Raw genomic sequence first — 21230 nt, forward strand, 5'->3', positions numbered from 1 at the left:
TCTCCTTTTCCTTTTCTTTCTCCCTCTCCTTTTCCTTTTCTTTCTCCTTCTCCTTTTCTTTTTCTTTTTCCTTCTCCTTTTCTTTTTCTTTTTCCTTTTCTTTCTCCTTCTCCTTTTCTTTTTCCTTCTCCTTTTCTTTCTCCTTTTCCTTCTCCTTTTCTTTTTCCTTTTCTTTCTCCTTCTCCTTTTCCTTTTCTTTCTCCTTCTCCTTCCCTGAATTTTTATCTAGAGGTTTGTGCTCCTCTAATGAACGCTTGGAATCATGAGTAGTTTTGTGATCTGACTGCTTTCGGTCACGCGGAGGACTGTAGCTGCTCCTTTTGGAATCTCCAGCGCCCTTTTTGGAGGACTCTGCTCGTTCATCTCTTGGCTTACTTTTTTGTCCTTCTCTGTTTCGAGAAGGGGAGTCTTTTCTCCTTGCTAATTCACTTTTTTCATCTCTACGCTTGGAGCTAGAATGCTCTCTGTTGCTATCATGGTCAGATTTTTTGTCTCGGTTAGGAGTAAAGTCTTTAGCAGTGGATCCACGGCCAGAATCATGTTTGTCTGAAGATCTACCGTCTTTGGAAGATTGAGAAACATTTTTTCCATTTCCTTGTTCAGTTGCACGTTCTGAGTGGTCTTTTTCTGACTGAACACTGCTCTTTCTCTTCTCAGAAGCATCCTTGTCTGACAGAGAATGATCTCGCTCTTTGGTTTTCCCTTTTTCATTTGACATCAAACTTTTTGAACTTTTTGCATCATGCTGAGAGCTTTCATAACTCAACTCTTTTGTAGTTTTCGGTGGTTTCTCCAAAGGCTCAGTCTCTTTTTCGTTGTGTTTTACAGGATTTGGAGGCTTACTACTCACATTTTTTACAACACTAGCAGGTTTTCCTATGTTTGAAGGTGGCTGGGTAGATTTAATGTCTTCCTCTTCAGACTCAAAGTCGTCCTTATCCCACTTTGACTGAGGAACCTGGATCATAATAATGACATCTTCAGCAGGGGCAGTTATATCATTATTATACTCCTCCATTGTCTTGATGACAGTTCGTTTTGTATCCGGCTTCTCTTCAGACTTTCTAACAGGGCTTCCTCCAGTAGAACTTGTGCTAAGAAGAAAAAAAACATACATTAATAAGGGGGTAGAGATGCAAGCACAGCTGTCTTTTATAGTATTTTACAAAATGGCCTTTGTTTCACTCGTAAATCTTCAATATTTTTTCAAAAGATATTCAACAAAGGAACAGATGAAAAAGGATGAGTCCACTGGCTAAGATTATGAGCAATCAATTAATTTAGTATCTTCCTACTATGCATTTAATTAACAAAGACACGAGATTATCAGATTGGGGACTGTCTGATCTGGTAATTCCTTGATGTCCTATTTCTATCAATAGTAGATAAATTAGATATATATTCTTGTTTCGACAAGTAAGCAAGCAATTAAGGAGCAATTAGGGGCTCAAAGCAGTACAGTGTATTGGCAACGAAGATGCTATTTCTGCAAGTTATGATTTCATGTCACTAACAGAAGAAGATCGCTACAGTACCTTGCAATTTTTAAAATACACAACATTACTGTACACATGTTATCCTTGCCTTTAGCATTAAGCTGAAGGCAAGACAGAAAGGACACCACGAAGAGTCAATGTGTAGCAGTATTCAAAAGGGCAACGACTAAGAGGGGAAAAAAAGACGCAGAAGTAAGGGTCAACTGTATCACCCATGAATTAAGCTCATCAGCTTTCTGTTCGCTACAGACTGCTTGTCTGCTCCCACCAAATTTGATTTGGACTCAAGTACAGTTTAACTGAAAAGCTCAAAGATGATTCACTCACCCACTGAGCATGGATTTTGTTTTCCATTTCATTAGTTATCAGAAGGATTTACATTTTAGAGGGGAAAGAGGGAGAAAGCATAGGAAAAATAAACGATTAGGTACCTGGTATAATCTACAAGAGTTGAACCAGATCCATCAGCTGCTGTTACTTTTCTTCTCGCTTTTCCTTTCACTTTTTCTTGTTTAACTTTGCTGCTGCTTGGCTCAGCTTTCTCAGCAGGTTCTTTCACAGGTGGCACATTTTCTCCACTCACAATCTTTTTGCCAGTTTCTCGGTTAAGTTTAATCTTTTTTGCAGGAGTGGTAAGAAAAGCAGATTTATCCTTTTCTGGAGTTCTCTCTCCTTTTTCACCATCAGGTTCAGTTTTTCCCTTTGGTGATGTTTTTGATTCAGCACTTTCTGGTTTAGAGGCCTTTACCGAAGTTGCTTCGTGTTCTTTATCCACCTTTTCATCTGCTTTTCTTTTTCTTTTTTCAGCTTTTGCATCAGAAGGTTTGCCTTTTTCAACAGTTTTCTTTGACTTGTCCTCTTTGTTGGAGGGTTTCTCTGACTTGATTTCTTTTGTATGCTCCTTCTTTGTCTTTTCTTCCTTGGCTGGTCTGGTTTCTGGGTGATCCTTTGTCACTTTTGGATGAACTTTCCGTGGTGTACCAGTACCCTTCTCATCCTTTTGAGAGGAAGACGTTTTAACACTGTCTGCCTTTGGCAACTCTTCCTTCACTTTTTTCACAGGAGGTTCCATTCGAGGGGATTTTTCACGATCGGTGTCCACCTTCTCTTGGGAAGCTTTAGCTGGTTTTATTATATTGTCTTTTTTAGGAGGAGCAGCCACTTCTGCTTTCCGTTTTGCCTTGTCAACTTTTGCTTTTGGCTTATCCTTCTCTTTTTTCTCCTTTTCAGACACTGGTTTGAAAGCAATAGAATCTGCTTCCATAGGTTCATCTCTCACAGGTGTGGCATCATCTCTACTTGGGAGCATGAACAGAGAGTCTGTTTTAACATCTTCTGCTGTACCTGGTTCTCTTGGTTTTCTTGCACTGTCTAACAACTCAGCAGGGGGAAATCCTTCATTCTCATCCCCTTTTCTCCTCTTCCGGTGTTTTTTATGTTTATTTCCTTTGCCATCTCCCAGTGGATTTTCAACCTCCTTCTCTTTTGATTTCGTAGGATCTTTTATACCATGGCTCTCTCTTCCAGAAAGTTTTTCAGGGTAATTTCCAGCTATGTTACGATTTCTATGGCTCTGCCCACCAGCATAATCCTCCCTACGTCCCCGAGCATATGGTGAATTCTCTCGTCTGGTTCCAGGTGGACCAAACCTATCTGGAGAAAAGTTCTCTCTATTTACTGGAGGTCGAGGTTGAGCACCGACAGCATAGCCCTTGTAGAACTTTTCATACCATTCTCTATAGTTCCTTTCCCATTCTCTGTATCTTTCCTTTTCAAAAGGATCTCTAAAGTCAACAGATCTGCCGTAGTAAGCTTTTATATCATATGGTGGAACTTCTCTGTATCTGTTAAAATACTCCCTCTCTCCTTCCCCTTGAGGTATAGTCCGTTTAGTGGGAGACTGGCCTCTAAATACTGGAGACCTTGACCGAGAATGGTATCTTCTGTATGGGGGTGACCTTGACCTCGAACGGTGATAACCATGTGACCTTGACCTAGAACGGTAGTTACGACTCTTCCCTTTGCCTCTTCTTTGATACGGAGGAGATCGCGAGTAGGAACGAGAATGGGAACGACTAAATGATCGAGAGTAGGAGCGGGAGCGGGAAGAACCTGATCTTGACTTGGAGTAGGTATATGAACTTCTAGAGTAAGATGAAGCACTATAGGGAGACTTGGACCTTAAAAAAAACACAACACAAAAACCAAAGAAGAAGTTAATTCAAAACAGTCGCTTTCCCCATTTTTTTCTCTCAATTCTTTTTTTTTCCTCTCCACATGCTTATGTCAAAGCTTCTTTTAGCTGCTGACATAATGCTACTGCAAACTGAAGAACTTGAAAACATGTAAAAGTTTTTGCTTACAAGACGGAACAGTTGCTGCTTTGTTAGTGTAAAAACATACAGGAAGAGTAAAGTCTATTTCCACTCACTTATATTGACTACCACAGCTATCGATTGATTTGAGGTGGTGTATACTGGCCTCTGCTGGTACACAAATGTACATTTTTTTCACTACTCAGCAACTACAATGCAATGCAAATCATTTATGTCGCAGTAAGATGCAAAAACGCAAGTCTTAATGGCTACAGTGCAGTACCAAGTATCAAGAAAATACGAGTTTGTCTGAAGACAGTAAAGCTCAATTCTATAATGCCAGCTTAGACAATTTAACTTCACTGCTTATTTGGCAATCTGTACAGGATACATAATACTTTGTACTGCAACATTACATGCCATAAAATTTAATAAACTTCTAGCCATGTGTTCCAGCAAAATTTTGCAAGTATTTCTAGTTCTAGCCAAGGCAAGTGACCTAATTTCAAGTAAAATGATATGTAAAAGCTTTTAAACAGCTTCTAGTAATATTATGAATCAATGCCATTACTCTTAATAAAGATATTGACAACATTACTAATAGACATTCAGACTATTAGTAATAAACATTACTAATAGTTATTCAGGCTGCTGCCCAAGTGATTTTTTGAGATAGAAAATATAAACTATCCTGAGTATTTTCCTTGACAAGTTTTCCTTTTGTTAATTTTTGAAGAACTATTTCATGTTAAGCTGCACATACTCATTAGCATCATTCTTCCTCTGAAAGTCCTTCAACAACTTAAGAATTCATTCGAAACACGTCTGATCTTTTAAGTCCTACGAAAAATTTAACAATGTAATCAAGATACTAGCGCAAGCCACCAGTTTGCAGTCCAGGTTAAAATCTCTCCGTGTATCCATATAAGATAGACAAAAGAGGAAATGAAGACAAATTCTCTCACCTATCTCCTCCAAAGTGCACTGAAGTAATGGTTACAATCAGAATAGGGAGACAGAGAACATCTAGCAACTACACTTGTTCACTTTTTGGCCTCCTCAATGTTGGCAGGAGGTGAAGGATGGTTATAGAGATGCTTTAGTAAGAGACACCTGCTTCTTAAAACTGCTGCCAAATGATAGCTATCAGTCAACTGCAAGCTCTGCTATATCTGAACTACGTAGGAAACTCCTGTCACTGCTAATCCCTTGAATTATCCAATCCATCTAAAGATAGTGAGGTGGAGTGGAACTCCTCCTGATTCTTCTAGACAATCTGCTTCTCCATTACGGACATGTAAAGCAGTTACCTGGAAAACGAACGCCTACGCTCCTTTTGAATCTTTTTATATTCCATCAATTCCTTAGCAAAATCATTTGTAAACTCATCAAGTTTGGACTTTTTCTTTTCCCTGTTAAAATAAGTTTGACCTTTATTACAATTATAGTTTGACCTTTATTACAAAAAGACATCAAGAAACAAAACATGGCCAATATGAGAAAATGTATACTGCATGCAAATGCAAAAGGTGAACATCCTATTTATGCTAAAACAGTTTAGAATTCCTACGAGTTTTAGGGAAAGTTTTAGAGTTACATTTGTCTTTAGCTTTGCATGTTTACCATCCACAATGAAAATGTATATTGGAAAAAAATGTTCTATATGTAACTTTTGCTTATGTCAGACGCACTTTAGTGTAACTGCAGCCCGATATGCTATTGAAATACAAAAATGAAAAACAACACAACTTCATTGAGCCAAATACTTACTCCTCTTTAAGTCTCCGTTGTTCTCTGTAAAACTCCTCCCTAGATAAAGGAGGTGCTTGTGTCGTTGGGATGGTATTTGAATGAGCCGTTGGTACTGCTGTTGGTACCCAAGCTGATGACATGTTTGCAGGAGCTGGGGGATATCCTGGAGGGGGGACAGTGTACCCAGCTGATGGAGGCTGACCAGGTGGAAACTGAGGAGGAAACTGTGGTGGTGGTACCCCCGGTGGAAGAGGAAGTGCATGGGGAGGTGGAGGATACAAGGGAGGTGGAGGCACAGGCACAAAGACTGGTGCTGATGCTGGCAGTGTTGGGGCCTGAGTCCTTTGTGTACGTTCACTATGCGGGCGTCCTCGATTTGAACTTCTAAAGAAACCCAAAAACATGTGTCACTGTTTGTTACACTCTGTCCTGATTTTAAAGAGGAAAGTGAATGGAAGCAGGAGAACAGTGGAGAGTACTTCTTGAACTTAAGTGTTTTTCTCCCTGCTTTCTGTTCATTTGAGTCTACACACATCTCTTGATCCTCATACTTGCTTTCCACATTCTCACCCCCAACAGTTCCCTCAGTCTTCTCTGCTTATACTCAGCTTTGCAACTGTGGATGGAGGCTGCCTATGCTTAAAGAAGACTCCAATTTCACAAGTGCCAAGTGCCCACCGCTCCTCTGCCACTCCTTGATATACTTAATACTTCAAACTTCTGATCTTCAAAGTACTGCACAAATATTAACTAATCTTCTCTTGAACTTCTTTTTAACATCTTCCACATAGGCTTCCTAAGTTGTTGCCTCATGATGATGCATTTGGCCTGTTCTTGTCCCTGAATTGTTGTTATTTTCTTGCTTACTGAATTTGAGATTTTAGATAATCTGTGAGATGGATCCTCGTTTTTGTTTTAAGATTTTATAAAGGTAACGCACACTTAAAATCTATCTATAACAAATACATACCAGAATGAAGGACAAACTTTACACTATGATTAATAAATAAAATGGACTCCTGTCTCTCCAAGTAAGAGAAAGCAGCTTGCCTGTTTGAGAGGCCTAAACTGAAGAAACTCCAGATTGTCATAAAATCAGAGCATTGACTTTTCCAACAATTTGCTCAGTCAATATCAACTAAGATGTTAAAAAATGTTGGAGGCCGAATTCTATTGTGAAATCAATTTTGTCAGCCATATTCAGCCAGTACTCAAAAGAGTGGCTTTCCATCTAATCCTTTAATTATATTTATTTTATTCATGTAGTTACAGTTTCCTGAAAAAGTATTCATTTTTCAGAGTTCTCTTCAATTATGCACTGGAGTTTTCTTTTAAATAGTCTTACTGGAAGCACAGACGGCCTCTTGTTAGAGCTAATTCAAATAAAATCATTTAAAAATTAATTATCACTTATATTCTCCACAACTATCTGTACATACTTATTTCATTATTAATCAGCTGTTGTATAAGTTATGTGACACTGCCTAATTGAACAGGTTACAAGTGATAATGTATTAATTCCTGTGGAATATACTTACAGTTCCCAACCTGGCCTGCCGCCTGCCGAGCGAATTGTACCAGCTCTCATGGGATGACCTTTTGGATTGGATAGGAAAAGGAAAAAAAATCCCATTCAGTTGATCTAAAGATTTTTTTTTTTTTAAGAAATTCAAAAACTGCAGATATTTACCAGTTGTGGGTATTGATTGTCCTTGTGGGCCCAGAAGACTTTGTAATGCTGGTTGTCTTAGCACAGGAACCTGATAGCCCTTGTGAATAAATGCAAACTGTTAGAAATAGGCTCTCACAAAATACAAGAATCACTGTATTTGTTGAAATAAAATTTACCTTTTCTTCCAACAAACTGCTGATTGACAGAGGGGAAGATTTGGAAAGCTCAGCGGCAGTCATCAGAGCAGGAGGTATAACAGCATCTGCATCACTACAGAAAAAAACCAACAAACCAAATACACAGTTTTGAAATGCTACTTGAAATATAAAGTCAAAGGTAAGAAAAGGCTGACTACTGTAAATTGAAAAATGAACTCAAAGATAATCTTCACCATATTTTCAAATATAAAGTCGGTCAATTCCAAATGAAGCACTAAAGTCACTTTGGACTACTGGTATTTAAAGAGAGAGTTCAACGGCAAACTATTTTATTATGCTAGTTGCAAAGGAAAGGCTTAAAGTATGTATAACCTCCACACTGAAACTCATTTTGGAAGATGCAAGAACAAAAATTCTATTAGGAAATATGTTTATGTGCTAGTTCAGAGGCTGCCTTCGAGGTTCTTTTAAATTGTGATTCTTTGTCCTCAAGCTGTCCTCCTGTTCAGCTAGACCTGACAGTCTTCTTGACAGAGCAATTATTTATATTCAAGGCATAAAGTTGAAAGGATATAAACCCTAAATAGCAGTTAATATTTTCAATATATTTTCATTGACTTCTTTGGGTTGCAAACTTAAGACTTTTATGTTTGTAAATACTTCAAATTTACAACATTTTAAAGAACTGTTATCCAAATCTACACATGTCACTGACTACACTATCTGTATTACTGATAACGATTCTGACTTATCATAAAAATGATGACAGAACTACTTTAGAAACAAGTAATGTCAAAGCGCCCGGTTAGTTCTACCTGTAACTGAACTTACATACTTTTCATGAAAACACCTCCTCAGTAGGAAAGGAAAATTAATACAATCAACCAGAAGGTTTGACGTGACAACTAAATGAATACTTTAGGAATTGATTGTCATTTACTTAAAGGGCTTCTAGGGAAAACATGTTCCTCTTACAAAGTAAACCTGTATTGAATGACTGATAGGGAATCAAACAAGAAACAGTTCTGAGAAAGTCCTTAAATAAAGCACACTTCCAGCTTATCAGTGTCCTAATTCAGACTAAAAACAAAAAGCAGAACTTCCACAACTATTTGGAACTGTCATTAATGATCCATAAATCACTGAGAAGTTCGAGAGGAAGAATCTAACTTCAGCATTTTGATGTCTTTCACATTTGCATTGATCTACAGATTTACTTACCGAAAAGGTCCATCTGGCTTTTCACCGCGGAGAGACAGGGACACTGCTGGAGGGAGATCAGAGACAATGACAGAAGACGGATTTACTGGCAGCGCAGCTGCCACAGGCTGACCAGGGGCCAAGGCAGCAGAATGAGAAGACAGAGAAGCTAATGGAATCATTAGTGGATCTTGCTGTCTGGAAATTGTTGGCCTCATTAGAGGCTGCAGGTTGCGTGTTATTGTTTGCCTCATTAGTGGTGGTGGAGGTGGTGGTGGTGGTGGCTGCTGCTGTTGTTGCTGCTGAATCTTTCGGAGTCTTTTTGTGTAGCCAGTTTCATTTTTGAAGTTGTTCACAGCCTATAGGTGGAAAAACATTTACAAAAGTCATACGAAAATTCAGCAAATGTAAGAAAAAAAGTTTCCAAGGACTAAAATTACTTGTGTACTCTTGTAAATGTATTTTTATTTAAAATACTTAACCTCAGTGTTAACACTGAATCCAAAAGTCAGGCAATCAAGTTAAGTAACATTGACCTGAACTTACAGTTCTAAGGAGCTGTAAGCTTCTGTAATAATGGATAATGTATCTGAGAAGTAAATTTGGCCTTACTCAGTTTAAAGTTAAATTAGTATTTTCTTCCCCTTCTTCTTGTTCTTTTTTTTTTCTTACAAATAGACTTTTCTTATGAATAATTTATGCAAAAGTGATGACGTTACCTGGCGTAAGAACTTGTTGGCAATTAAAGCATCAGGAGACACATCTGTTTGATGACATGTCGGGCACGTATGTTCCTCAGATTCCAGTAATGCTGTTCTGATACCTGTGAATCATTACAATCATCAACATAATTTTTTAGGCAAACTAAAAAAATTTTGGGGGCTCTAATCAATTGTAAAACCACATGTATGATTAATGAGTGAATATGGTCTTGAATTGAGAGCATAAAGCTGTAAATGTTCAACAGAATATGCAGCAAATAACTATACAGCTTTGATATTTCATTACTATAACATTTGAAGCTGCAGAGTAGGCTGCATCTTGCCATTTTGACTAGTCCTTTTTCCCACTACCAGTCAACCAACCATAAGGTTAACAAATAAAACATTCCTAAAAAATAGTAAATTTAGGTTCTGAAGGTTTTAACCTACTCTCCCAAGAAGGTTAAATACCTAACTACCCACTTGCTGCAATCCACAGTAAGTCAGAGTTGGAGCCCACAGTAGTCAGAGTTGGATATATAATAGTAATATTTTATTTAATGAGAGAAAAGTCTGGAGACAAAGTAAACGCATTCAATATCTAACGTTGTAATTACCTGCACAATTTTGCACACTTTTCATACTCATATTTCTGCATGTAGAAAGGATTTAACTAGATACTTAAAAAGAGGAAAAAACCTTGCCTTTTTTTTTTTTTCCTTTTATACCAGAAAAGTCCTTTCTTATTCAGGCTATTCTTAAGCATTAAATAGAGCTAGTAACAAACTAATCTCGTTAGCTCCTATTTTTACTTTCAGGTTTGATGATCTGAATTAACAAACGTGGGAGTAATACTTACATTCATCACAGTAACTGTTTCCACAGCAGGGAATAACAACCGCATCTGTCATTATATCTTTACAAATCAGACACAACAACTCATCTGGAATAGGATCATCTTCTTCAGAGGAGGAAGATGGGTCCTCTGGCAAGAAAGGAGGCTTCTCTTTCTTTCCTATAGCATAAGCTTCCCTGGGGGAGAGGAAAAATAAAATAATTTGAAGATGAAAAAATTTTGAAGAAATTTGAAGAATTTGAAGACAACTTTTCCAAGCTTTGGACTTTATCAAAGACTTTTACAATCAGCCTTTTAAAAACATAGGTGTTTAATTCAAAATACTTTCCTGCAGTCACAATACTAGAAGGGGGAGTGTCTATCTATCCTTTCTGGAGAACTCTCCCATGCATTAGCTCAACTGAGATGAGAAATTAGCCCACACTAGAAAAACAATTGACAGCTGGAAATTCTGTGAAATGAATCCCTTCTGTGCCAGAGGATAAAATCTAAACTGTAGGGTCAGGATAAATTTAATCTCCAAGAAATGACACTTTTCTAAATTAAAGTCAGCGACCTTGCAGCTTCTACCAGAGGAGATTCAGAAAACAACAGAAAACAGAAGTACTATCAAACTCTTCTAAATCTGGAATATAAGCAACTGCTGTCCGCAGCACGGTAGGATGTCCTTAGTTTATACCAACAGGAAAATCGCTGTTTCACACATGAGACCTGACAGTCAAAGGGGGAGGAAACATTTTGGTCCACCTGATAAATTCCACACTTACGCATCAATTGTTGGTATTGCATATTTTCCAGTGTTTGTTAGCATAGCACCCTTTGTGTTAGGATCTTTCACTTCCATCATGAAACTTCTGGGAATTCCTGTGCTCTTTTTAATCCTGGGAACAGACTCAAAATTTTTGTCCTGTTAAGAAAAGAAATTCAGACATATTTCATCCTAAAAGTCACACTTAAATGACATTTCAATGATTCCTCTAAGCAGCAAAATCCTTTAATCCTCTCCTTTTCTCTAACACGAGGACTGCATGGTTAAAATTTTTATTTTCATAAACAAGCCAGGATGTTTCAAAGGCTTAGCATCATTTTGAACTGAATAGACATTCATGTGGCTTAACTTCTGGCTCCTTAGGGATTAAGCATCCCCTAACTTACTATTCCATCAGGACAGAAACATCCATAGTACAAGTCAGACTGCAAGCTTATTTCTATGCTTTGAATCAGTCACTGGAGAAACTTAAATTCACCATCTATGTATGAAGGTTCAATTCATACCTCATACCTATCCTTAGTGACTAATGCTAACTGTCATCAATACTTAACCAGAGATAGCGTCATTAGAACAGGTAAATCTCCAATAGATTGGGTCAAGAGAAATATCCTCTCCTCTTGTAATACGAAGTATTAACAAATGGTAATGGTTGTTTAAAAGTTAAAGTAAAAAAAAAAATCCAATTAAACTGAGAAGTATCAATATATGAATGAAACTACACAGAAAAAAATCTATGGACATATTTAATGCCTATGACCTAGGAAAATTAGGCAGTTTTATGTTTATAATTCCAGCTTTTCCTTTACATTTCATGGGCTTTGTAATATTGTCTTACAACCTCTGTATTTTGCCTCAGGAAAAAGGATTAATATGAATGTTGATGTATTCATTAAGTAACTAATTAAAAATAAAAATAAAAACTAAACAAACAAAACTAAGTAACACCAGCAGTCCACTGTAATCTTACCCCATTTGTTGGGCAGTTCTTGATATAGTGGCCAGGTTTTCCGCAACGAAAGCAAGTGTATGATGGTGGAGGTGGACCCAAGGGTTTCTTCATGTAACTAAAAAAGTTCGGGAAAAAACAAAAAATAAAAGGGTACACATGTGTATCTCCTCTTAGAGCAAACATCTCTACAACTTTTTCACAATCTTCAAAGAACAGATTTGACTTCAGCAACACTTACTTGATTGGATCATATTCATGGCCAGACTGTGACATCATAGCTTTTATTTTATCTTCTTCGGAAGCATTGGCTTCAGCCAGATTGGCAGTCTGTTTAACAGGTAATTATTTGACACACACATTAGAAACACATTTAAGTCCACACAGCCAAAGACAACACCACTCATCCAATCCTGTAAAGAGCAGCACAACTCTAGCTGAGGTTGCATGAAACAGCTGCTTATATAAAATATATTTGTCCTGAAGATGTTCTGGGGAGTCCTTATGCCATTACATGATGTTTATGTGCCTGTTAACCTACTTGGAGAGCATTCTTGGGCACTCAAAACCTTAGGCTCTGTTTGTACCTTACATAAAGACTTGTGTAACCAATCCAATTTTCTTCAATACAAAGTGGACTGAAGCTATGTGTAAGAACAAACAAATAAAAACCCCAAAACAACAAAAAACCCACCAATATATAGTATTTTTAACCAATTTTAAGCTCCAGACTATTTGAAGGAGAAGATATCCATTGTACATTCAGTCCAGAAACATGGATGCCAAGTACTATTATTTACATTTTGCAGCATTAAAAGGACACACAACTTGCTGTTGAAAAGCTGTTTCTGCTTGCTGAAATTCAGCTTCTGACACATGAGCATTAAAAGGAATCAAGCTTTTTATAAACCCCTGGCAAGGAAAAGGAATTTTCAGTAGAAATTTGACCATAACATACTGCACAGTCCAAGCTGCATGTTCCTCCCAACACAATTCTTCGTACTACATGCTTGAACTACAAGCAATACTGAAGGTGTTTTGTTTTTTTTCTAGTTGTGTCCTTTTAACACACAAATTGTAATATAAACCTTATCTAGAGCTGTATCTTCTAATCATTGAAGCTAGCTGATTTTTAAGCAGTATTTGTTAAAATCTTTTTTACACACTAGTCCAGATACAAGCAGGGTCTAAGGGAGTGACTGTAAATTATTTGAACCTTCAAGCACCTATCATTCAGATCAACCACTCGTGTTCTTGGTTTTATATGCATTCATTCACAAAAGCAACCAACTAGTTTCAACATTTTATTAAATGGTTGTTTCATATACACAGTTTTTCTCAACATTAACATAATCCAGATCGACATCTATGAAACCGTTTCCATGAACATTTACAGAAAGCTTTTACAAATACTTGACTAATTTGTTTGAACCCAAACGGTTTACAAAACACATCCAAAACCCACAAAACATTATTAGGAATAGACCAAAATTCAAATATGGCATTTAATACATAGTAGTAATAAAACAGAGAACTGTTAACACATTGCCTCCAGGCTAAGCCAGTCTGCACTGAAGAGGTTAGGGTATGTAACAGTTTGAGCTGCTTCATTGTGTTCCTGTGTTTTTCTAAAATGTTCAGATTTTGCTGAAAACTTAAATGTGCACACCGCCTGGACAGTTTCTCACAGTTTAGAATAAAACTTGACATGAGTTCACAGAACCAAGGACACGTTTAGGGACAGCACTAATGGAGACCAATTTCTTTAGGTGGCTACATTCCCATTTTTTATTTTTTTTTGGCCAGATGTATACAATTTAATTTCTGCAGTGGGTAGGGGAAGAATTTACCCATGGGAAGACTTTTCTTTCTTGGACATGAACTCCAGCTTTGCTTTTCAGAAGAACAAGCTCTAGCTACTCTGCATTAGACCCTGCCTTCTCTAATCTTTGTAATTTAAAGACTGGTAGTTTAATTGGCTAGAACTAAGCCTTTTCCAAAGTGCAATCACTAGTGCTTTCCCAGACAAAGTTACACATTATTGAGCAAAAAATGCAAGCAGTTTCATAGCAAAACATGGCATTACAACAATTTCAGAAGGTCACGTGCTAATATGCCACACATACACATTGGTATATTCCTATAAACAATTAGGTACATTTACACAATTTACAGTCTGTGTTCAAACAAATTAGATCGTGTTGCCCACTATATATTCTACAACTTATGAAACTGTGCAACATTCAAGAATGGATCTATATCTATAAAGACTAGGAATTCAAAAATAACCATGCAATTGTCCATGTTACAGAAATGTTTGTATTTTGGCTGTTGCAAACCCCCCTGAAATGTCCGTAACTTACAGCCAATTAAATTCTTCTGTAAAAATTGTGTTAGTTTCCAACGAAAAATTAACGAAACGTATGAAAAACGGTAAACAGCTTCTGAAGTGCTTCTTCTTTGTGTCTTGAAGATGAATAACACTGCAACATTATGTTGAGGCTGATAAGGTACTCCCCTTCAATCTTCCCAAACTGGGAACTACTCTTTACAGGATAGTATCAAATTTTACACACATTTTAAATTAAAATAAATACTTTAACTTATTAAAAATTAAAGTGTTTTATTTTATAAATTACAACTGTAAGCCAGCTATAGATCACAATATAGGATTTAAAATAGGAAGCAAACACTTTTTAAAAAAATATTTGACAAGAATATATATATATACCTTAGTAAGCTGGGCCAGAGAAATAGATGCAGAAGAGTCATCAATCTGTTCACAAAAAATTAAACACATATTCAAGTTCTACAATCAAAACATAGCAACAGTTAACCTCTACTGTAGCCTGAAAGCCTGCACTATATCATCTGTGTTTCTCTGGAAGAGGCATTTTTAACCTAGTGAAAATTGAATTTGTTCAAAACAAAGTCCAGACCTACGAGAGTTTAAGAGTGTCTATACGGTTAATGAGAAGAAACTAAAACAACCAAACCAACTGAGATCAACTTATTGCTCAAGAGTATCTCAGAGGGAATTTTGTTAAATGCTTACAGCTGCATAAAAGTCAAAGGGATAAGGAAACTGTCAATTTTCTGCTAAAAAGATTTTTTCCAAAAAAATATTTAAGGAAGCATCACTACAGGTAACTTCTTTTCAGTGTAATTTGTAAATTAATTGCTTAAAGTTTCATAATTTTTAAATGCACACGGTTATGTTTTTGTGAACACAGTAGCTGCCTGTGAAAGTAAAGCACAGGCATATTAGCTCTGAACCATGAACTCTGCCCCTCACATTGTTTAAAAATGCCCAACTTGCCACACCCCACAAAACCCTAATAAAAATACCAATCCGAAACATCAGTCATAAAAACAACCCATCACTTTGCCTAGATAAAAACCAAACCTGCTTAAATCATTGATATTAAGGTGTTACCATGATAAAGTAGTCTATAAAAAATGAGAAAACTAGTTTCTAGCATTATTTATTATTAGACCACATAGTATGAATTAGTTTGGAAAGTGAGAGTATTCGGTATGCTCCTTGCTATCAGACCAAAAATAGTTTTCAAATAGCAGCCTAGTACTAAATACACAAAAGCAAGAAAGCATAAAGCATATTATTGATAATGAAAGATGGATCCAGAACATAATCCTGTCTTTTTTTTTTTCTATTGCAACCACTCTCCTCGCTCTCAGCTACCTACAGGAACAGCTTGCAGGAATGAGCTCTTAAGGCCACTAGTTAACAACGGACTGCAGTGTTTATTGAGAACCAGCACCGAAGTGTAGGTTTTCCACAACTGAAAACGGTAACTCCCTTTCCTTTTCCAGTATTATTAATTATTGAATTATGCCACAGGCAGCAGTAAGCTTACACCAGTTAACAATTGGAAAGTCATTCCAAATTCTGCTTATTATATTTTAAGTAGTTAAAAAAAAAAAGTAGAAGAAAATTTAAAAATTAAATTTAAAAAGCTTCCCTAAAGAAAAAAAAAAATTTAAAAAAAAAAAATAAAAAAAAACCCCCCCCCTAAAAAAAAAAAAAAAAAAAAAAAAACCACTCTTGTCCTCTACTACCCAACATGGTGGAAGAACTCAAGGCAGTAGCTTTAGCAGACTGTAGGGGAAAAAATATCTACCTGCAGAAGATGTTTCCTTACTCCAGTAAGGCACTGGTTTTAGTTAATCACTCCTCTATATGTTTGGGAAAGCACATGAACATTACTATATTACTAGCTGAACATATTTTTAAATTTTGTGTAGGCAAATAAAATATTAGGGAAGTTATCTATTGGAGCCTAGCAATCTAATGAGATATTAAACAGTCTAGTATTGACCAGTTACTGAAAAAAAAAACAATAAAATGTTAATTAGTGTTTATATTTTATTAGGAGACAGTATTGTTAGGCCTGCAGGCAACAGTCTCATTTCTTAAAGATGATGGCACTCATTTCTACCAAACTGGTACCAAAGGCAGCAAATAGACGATGCACTATTTAGTAAGTCTGCCCAATGGCCATCTTCCAATGATCCTGCATTCTTTTCTTTTTTTCTTTTTTTTTTTTTTTTTAAAAAAATCTTTACGTTTCCATTGAAGTAGTTCCTGCCAGTCCCTCAAATTAGTGAAGTAGAAACAAAATCTCCAGGAATCTAGTGCACAGCCCTAAGATAAGCCTGCAGAAGAATCACAGAAAGAAAACAGAACTGAGAGCCAAATGTATTAACTCTCATTTCATAGAAGACTAAACAGAAGCTAAAGAACAGCAAGCAGAAACTGGGACAGAAAATAGGGAAAAGGCTAGTTTTGCTGCTAATGTGGTATATCCAAATTGCAGTGGTTTCCTAAAACCGGAGATCTTAGCTGAACTGAAAATCCTGCCAGGAAGGATCGCAGTTGCATTCAGTGGCACTGAAACAAGGGACACAACTGTGCGTTTATGCAGGTTCTAAGGATAAAGAGAGATGCTTGCAGTTGTTGAAATACTAATGCTAAAACAAAAAGGATCCACTTCCTTGGTTGGCTGTAATAACAGTAGGACACCACCACAAATTTGGAAGCATAAAATAACAGCTAACATAAAAGAGCAAGACAATGAAAGAAATGTTCAAGCCAGAAGCTTTTGTGCATCCTTTTTGTTTTTCTTACTTGAACTTTGCTGCTTATGCATTACTGTTTAACAGTAATTGGTGAGCTTTCCAGTAATTTATTCCTACCACACAAGATTCTGTCTCTACTTTGAAATACATACAGAAATACACATATTTAAAAACAAAAACTTTAGAACAAGATCTGAGCTGGCTTTACAAGTAAATCTCAGCATGCTTCCAACAACAGAAGCACCTGACACTGCAGTGCTTTTAAAGGAATCTTTAGTTTTCGTATCCAAGTACCCATCCATCTCCATACATACGTAAGACTTGTAAAGAGAGAGTTCCAAGGAGGTTTCCACCCTCCCTATGCCTACCCACAGCCCAAATCAGGTAAGTCAGAGCAAACAAGAGGGGAATATTTTTGCTTTCTCTTCCATTTACTTGAATCTGTTCTAACTAACACTAAGGCTTCCCCCCACCACTCCAGATACTTTTTTCCCGTTTCTTTCTTTCTTTTTTACTTTCTGAGACATCTATGTTAGCTTATGGTCAGATGCTACTTAAAAATATAATACAGACATGCCAGGGAACACACAAGGCTAAAAGAATGTTAACTTTATTTATGAACATGTGATTTGTGTTTATACACATGCTAGTAAACAAAAAGGAAGATAACTGTTTTCAAGAAATAAAAACCCATCTGAATTAGATCAAATACTATAAACGTGGTTTACACAAATGCATTACATTAACTACTAGGGTCACTGGGCCAGTTAAACTAACTTGAACTCACAATGGGAGGCATTCATGTCGAAAAGGGAATTCGAACCAATCAGTGATAGAATTACGGATGTCAGATTCAGATTTAAGTCTTTTCAGACCTACGTTTAAAAAGGTTTTCATCTGAGGTTGATTGCACACCACTCCATGGGAACCAGAGGCTGCATTCTTCTCAGAATGCAGACCCAGAGTTCATGAATTTCTAGATTAAGTTATCCTAACAGCTTAGTGAATGATCAGATCCAATGATCCAGGGTTAGTGTAATGCCTCACACCATTCTAGTGAAGAAAAAGCAGTTTTACTTAAAATAAAGATGATAAATAAAAAACACCGAGTAGTAATTTTTATACTGTAAGAACTATTTTGAAATCCGTAGTTATACATAATATTTGACCCAAGTGGCAAATCGGTATCTAAGACCATTACCAATCAAGTATTGCCTCATGTACTTATCTATATTTTAGCAGCAGCGTAACAGTGTGTTTTCAAGCCTGAAGAGAAATGCTGCCCCCTTCTCCAAATGGAAATTCAAAATGGTGGTATACTAAAGAGAGGCTTAACCTTTGGGAAATTAAAGCAGCATCCAACCCTGAAGCCACCCAGATCCAAAAATATACTGCAGACGAAAGTTAAGAAAGATGACATGGATGACTTTATCCACAAATGCACCAGGCTCTAACCTTGTGCCAAAATTTTTATACCAGGTTTTAGATATTTTCGCTTGCAGTCAAACTATTAAACTAAAGTGTTTCATGAGATAAAGCAAAAAGACCAAACACAGAACTTTAGAATACCACTTTGTGTAGCAATGATATTCAAATTCATGTCTTCACATCTTTTCAAGACATTTATGTACTCTGAGGGGCCCAAACAATATCACTTCAATTTCAGTTTTGGGAATAAATACTTGAGTATTTAAGGACACAAAAAGGAATTAATTAGCTGCACAGAAATGTCCTCAGAAATCATATGGGATATGCTGGGTTTGGTATTTGTTTGAACCCCCAAGTCAGAAATAGAAACAATACCGAGTTTAACAATAATGGTTTCTCAGTGGTTTTTGATAACATTTTCAAAAACCATTAGGCAAAAAAGTATTTAAAAACAAAAGCTAAGTGATACAATGTGGAAATGGCAAAAAATACACTCCAAACATTTTTATTGCAAGAAACAAAAAGCACACAACAACCTATACAAACATACATATTACTAGCTATAGACAGACAGATGTAGAACATGGCACCATGTTCAATTGTGCAAACCTCAAACCTACATGATCTAAAAATGATCATACAATATCTGTACAACACAAAGTCATACAGGAAATCTTCTAGCATATTCAATATGAAATACAATGCATTACTAGGCACAAATACCAATATTCACATTAGTGCAAATGATGGCATTACTCAGTTTTTACTATGCTGAATCAAATACATTGTATTTACAAAATATACTATGTTTTACTGGAAAATAAGTTAATACTTGGAAAATTAATGCAAGGCTACATTGTTTATAATTAAGTGCAGTGTGTAGAAAAAAGTGTGAGATTGTGTTTTTACATACTGCTTTTGATGTTCCACTCACTGGTTCAGTTCGACTTCTAAAAGAAGAAATAAGGGTGATCAGAATTTAATAGAAAGCACTTGCATCCAACATATAGCAGTGAAAACAGGTTATAAAACCGGAGCATCGACACATTATATTCTGGTAGTCTAGTGAATGCAGAAATTTATTCACATACATAAACTGTTCTCCCTCGGTACATTCAGTGCAACTAAAAAAAAATCTCATTTCTACTTTGTTAAATATTATTTTAAGATTTACAGATAGAGAACACAACAGTGCAAGCACAAGTCAGGTATTTTGTCTCTGCTGTATCAGGAGCAAAAATATGAAGTCTGTACTACAGTTTTGTGTTCTTAATCAATGTTCTAAGCATGAAGCTAGCTTTAGCCAATCTGTATATTCTTCCTTAGCATTACAATTAGGTTCCAGATGCAATACTTTAATTTCTAAGAAAGAACAGTGATAGTCTAGACACTCTGAAGTACAAGTTTATTCAAGTGGGAAAACAAAACAAAAAAACAGTCATCTGATAAAGGAAGGAATAACATAAAAATGACAGCAGCATAGTCTTTAGAGCTGTGTTTCTTTGTGGAAGCCCAAGCACTGTGTTCAGATATCTACTATATTTAGCCATGAAAGTGCCAAAATATTAAACGTGTTACATATGCTACATTGACTAAAAATAGTAGTAGAAATGTCACCTGAAAGCAGTTTCTAGGATTTTGTGCGATTTAGGAGTCCTGTGACAAAAAAAAAGGTCTTAATTGCCATAATTTGCTTTAAAATAATCTTGAAAATGCTACAATATTTTAGGAACTATTTCTTTAGTACATTTGAAAACTTGCTGAGATTCCACATACTGATTGATCTGTATCTGCATGCTACTTCTGAATCAGGCATGCAACCACTGATACAGTTAACAAACAATTCATACATCATCCGAAGGGTCCCATGAGCAGAGGCAATTAAAGGCTGCTGTGGAATTTACGTACAAATTGAAAGGCTCGTGTTTCCTGCCACTGCTAGAAAACCACTAGGCTCACAGTTAGAGCCACATTCTCCCTGAAGATCAGGAAGTACAACAAAAGCTTTAGATTACCACACAATGGTTTCTTCATATGTTTACCTTGAGGAACATACTACAAGAGGAGTTAACACATTTTTGAAGGCCTCTCCACTGTTGCAGCATACATTCATAATTCCTAAGCGTTAACTACTCCACCACTGTAATATTTCCAGCTAGGGCCAGAAAGCTCATCTGCCTGATGTTTTCAACATTAGAACAGCAGTGCAATTCTTTATCCCCACATACAGGTATTTAATTGATCTTTGATGCTAGCAGCATCTATCCTCTAGTTTTACAACTGCATTACAATACCAGGAGAGGGTGCCATCCAACCAGAGACGGAGGATGCACTGACAAGACAGCACTAAGCATACATACTTAAATAAAGCCCTATGACAAGGCAATGCTTATCAGCACAAAAACGTGGGGTCTAGAATTGCTAGGTAGTAGAGCCTGAAAGCACTACAACTACTTACAGCAGAAATGTGCTTAAGTTCATGTGCAGAGCCACACAAATTCAACTTTTTTGCATGCCAATGCTTCATGGGTACCAGGATGCTGCTGTACTGTTTGTTAGAGACATACTGTAACTCATCAGTATACCTTACTTATTGAGAACCAACATTAAAAAGGCATAGCAAAACCACAGACCAATAGCATTTACCAGTTGTGGTGGAGGGGCAGATCTTTAAGGAGGTTGGAAAAGACAGCCATTCAAACAATAATGTGGCTGAGGCAGAACTGGATTGTACGAATAAATGAATGACAGCACTAATCCTGTAGTCAGGAATGCATTTGAATGTCTAATTTTAATCAATACATGTGATTCTCGGTTCTTCATGAATGCTAGGA

The 21230-nt window shown here is 36.6% G+C and overlaps 1 protein-coding gene across 7 annotated transcripts in view; it reads right to left on the reverse strand.

Moving 5' to 3' along the window:
- RBBP6 (RB binding protein 6, ubiquitin ligase) overlaps positions 1 to 21230 on the reverse strand; it is a 30657-nt gene that overhangs the window by 1465 nt on the left and 7962 nt on the right. The window contains exons 3-18 of one of the 7 annotated variants that reach the window (XM_035339098.1): positions 20014 to 20052; positions 19310 to 19346; positions 14600 to 14644; positions 12110 to 12198; positions 11890 to 11986; positions 10918 to 11057; positions 10154 to 10326; positions 9313 to 9416; positions 8616 to 8952; positions 7412 to 7521; positions 7254 to 7332; positions 7102 to 7159; positions 5582 to 5947; positions 5122 to 5223; positions 1928 to 3676; positions 137 to 1094 (exon numbers count right to left, since the gene is read on the reverse strand). In XM_035339098.1, the coding sequence (XP_035194989.1) occupies positions 137 to 1094; positions 1928 to 3676; positions 5122 to 5223; positions 5582 to 5947; positions 7102 to 7159; positions 7254 to 7332; positions 7412 to 7521; positions 8616 to 8952; positions 9313 to 9416; positions 10154 to 10326; positions 10918 to 11057; positions 11890 to 11986; positions 12110 to 12198; positions 14600 to 14644; positions 19310 to 19346; positions 20014 to 20052 (4483 nt within the window). Of the gene's footprint in view, positions 1 to 136; positions 1095 to 1927; positions 3677 to 5121; positions 5224 to 5581; positions 5948 to 7101; positions 7160 to 7253; positions 7333 to 7411; positions 7522 to 8614; positions 8953 to 9312; positions 9417 to 10153; positions 10327 to 10917; positions 11058 to 11889; positions 11987 to 12109; positions 12199 to 14599; positions 14645 to 19309; positions 19347 to 20013; positions 20053 to 21230 lie in introns of all 7 variants that reach the window. The other 6 variants (XM_035339099.1, XM_035339100.1, XM_035339102.1 and 3 more) reach the window with 6 other exon arrangements.

This window comes from Oxyura jamaicensis, chromosome 14 (genome assembly GCF_011077185.1).
Source record: "Oxyura jamaicensis isolate SHBP4307 breed ruddy duck chromosome 14, BPBGC_Ojam_1.0, whole genome shotgun sequence".
Classification (NCBI taxonomy): Eukaryota; Metazoa; Chordata; class Aves; order Anseriformes; family Anatidae; genus Oxyura; species Oxyura jamaicensis.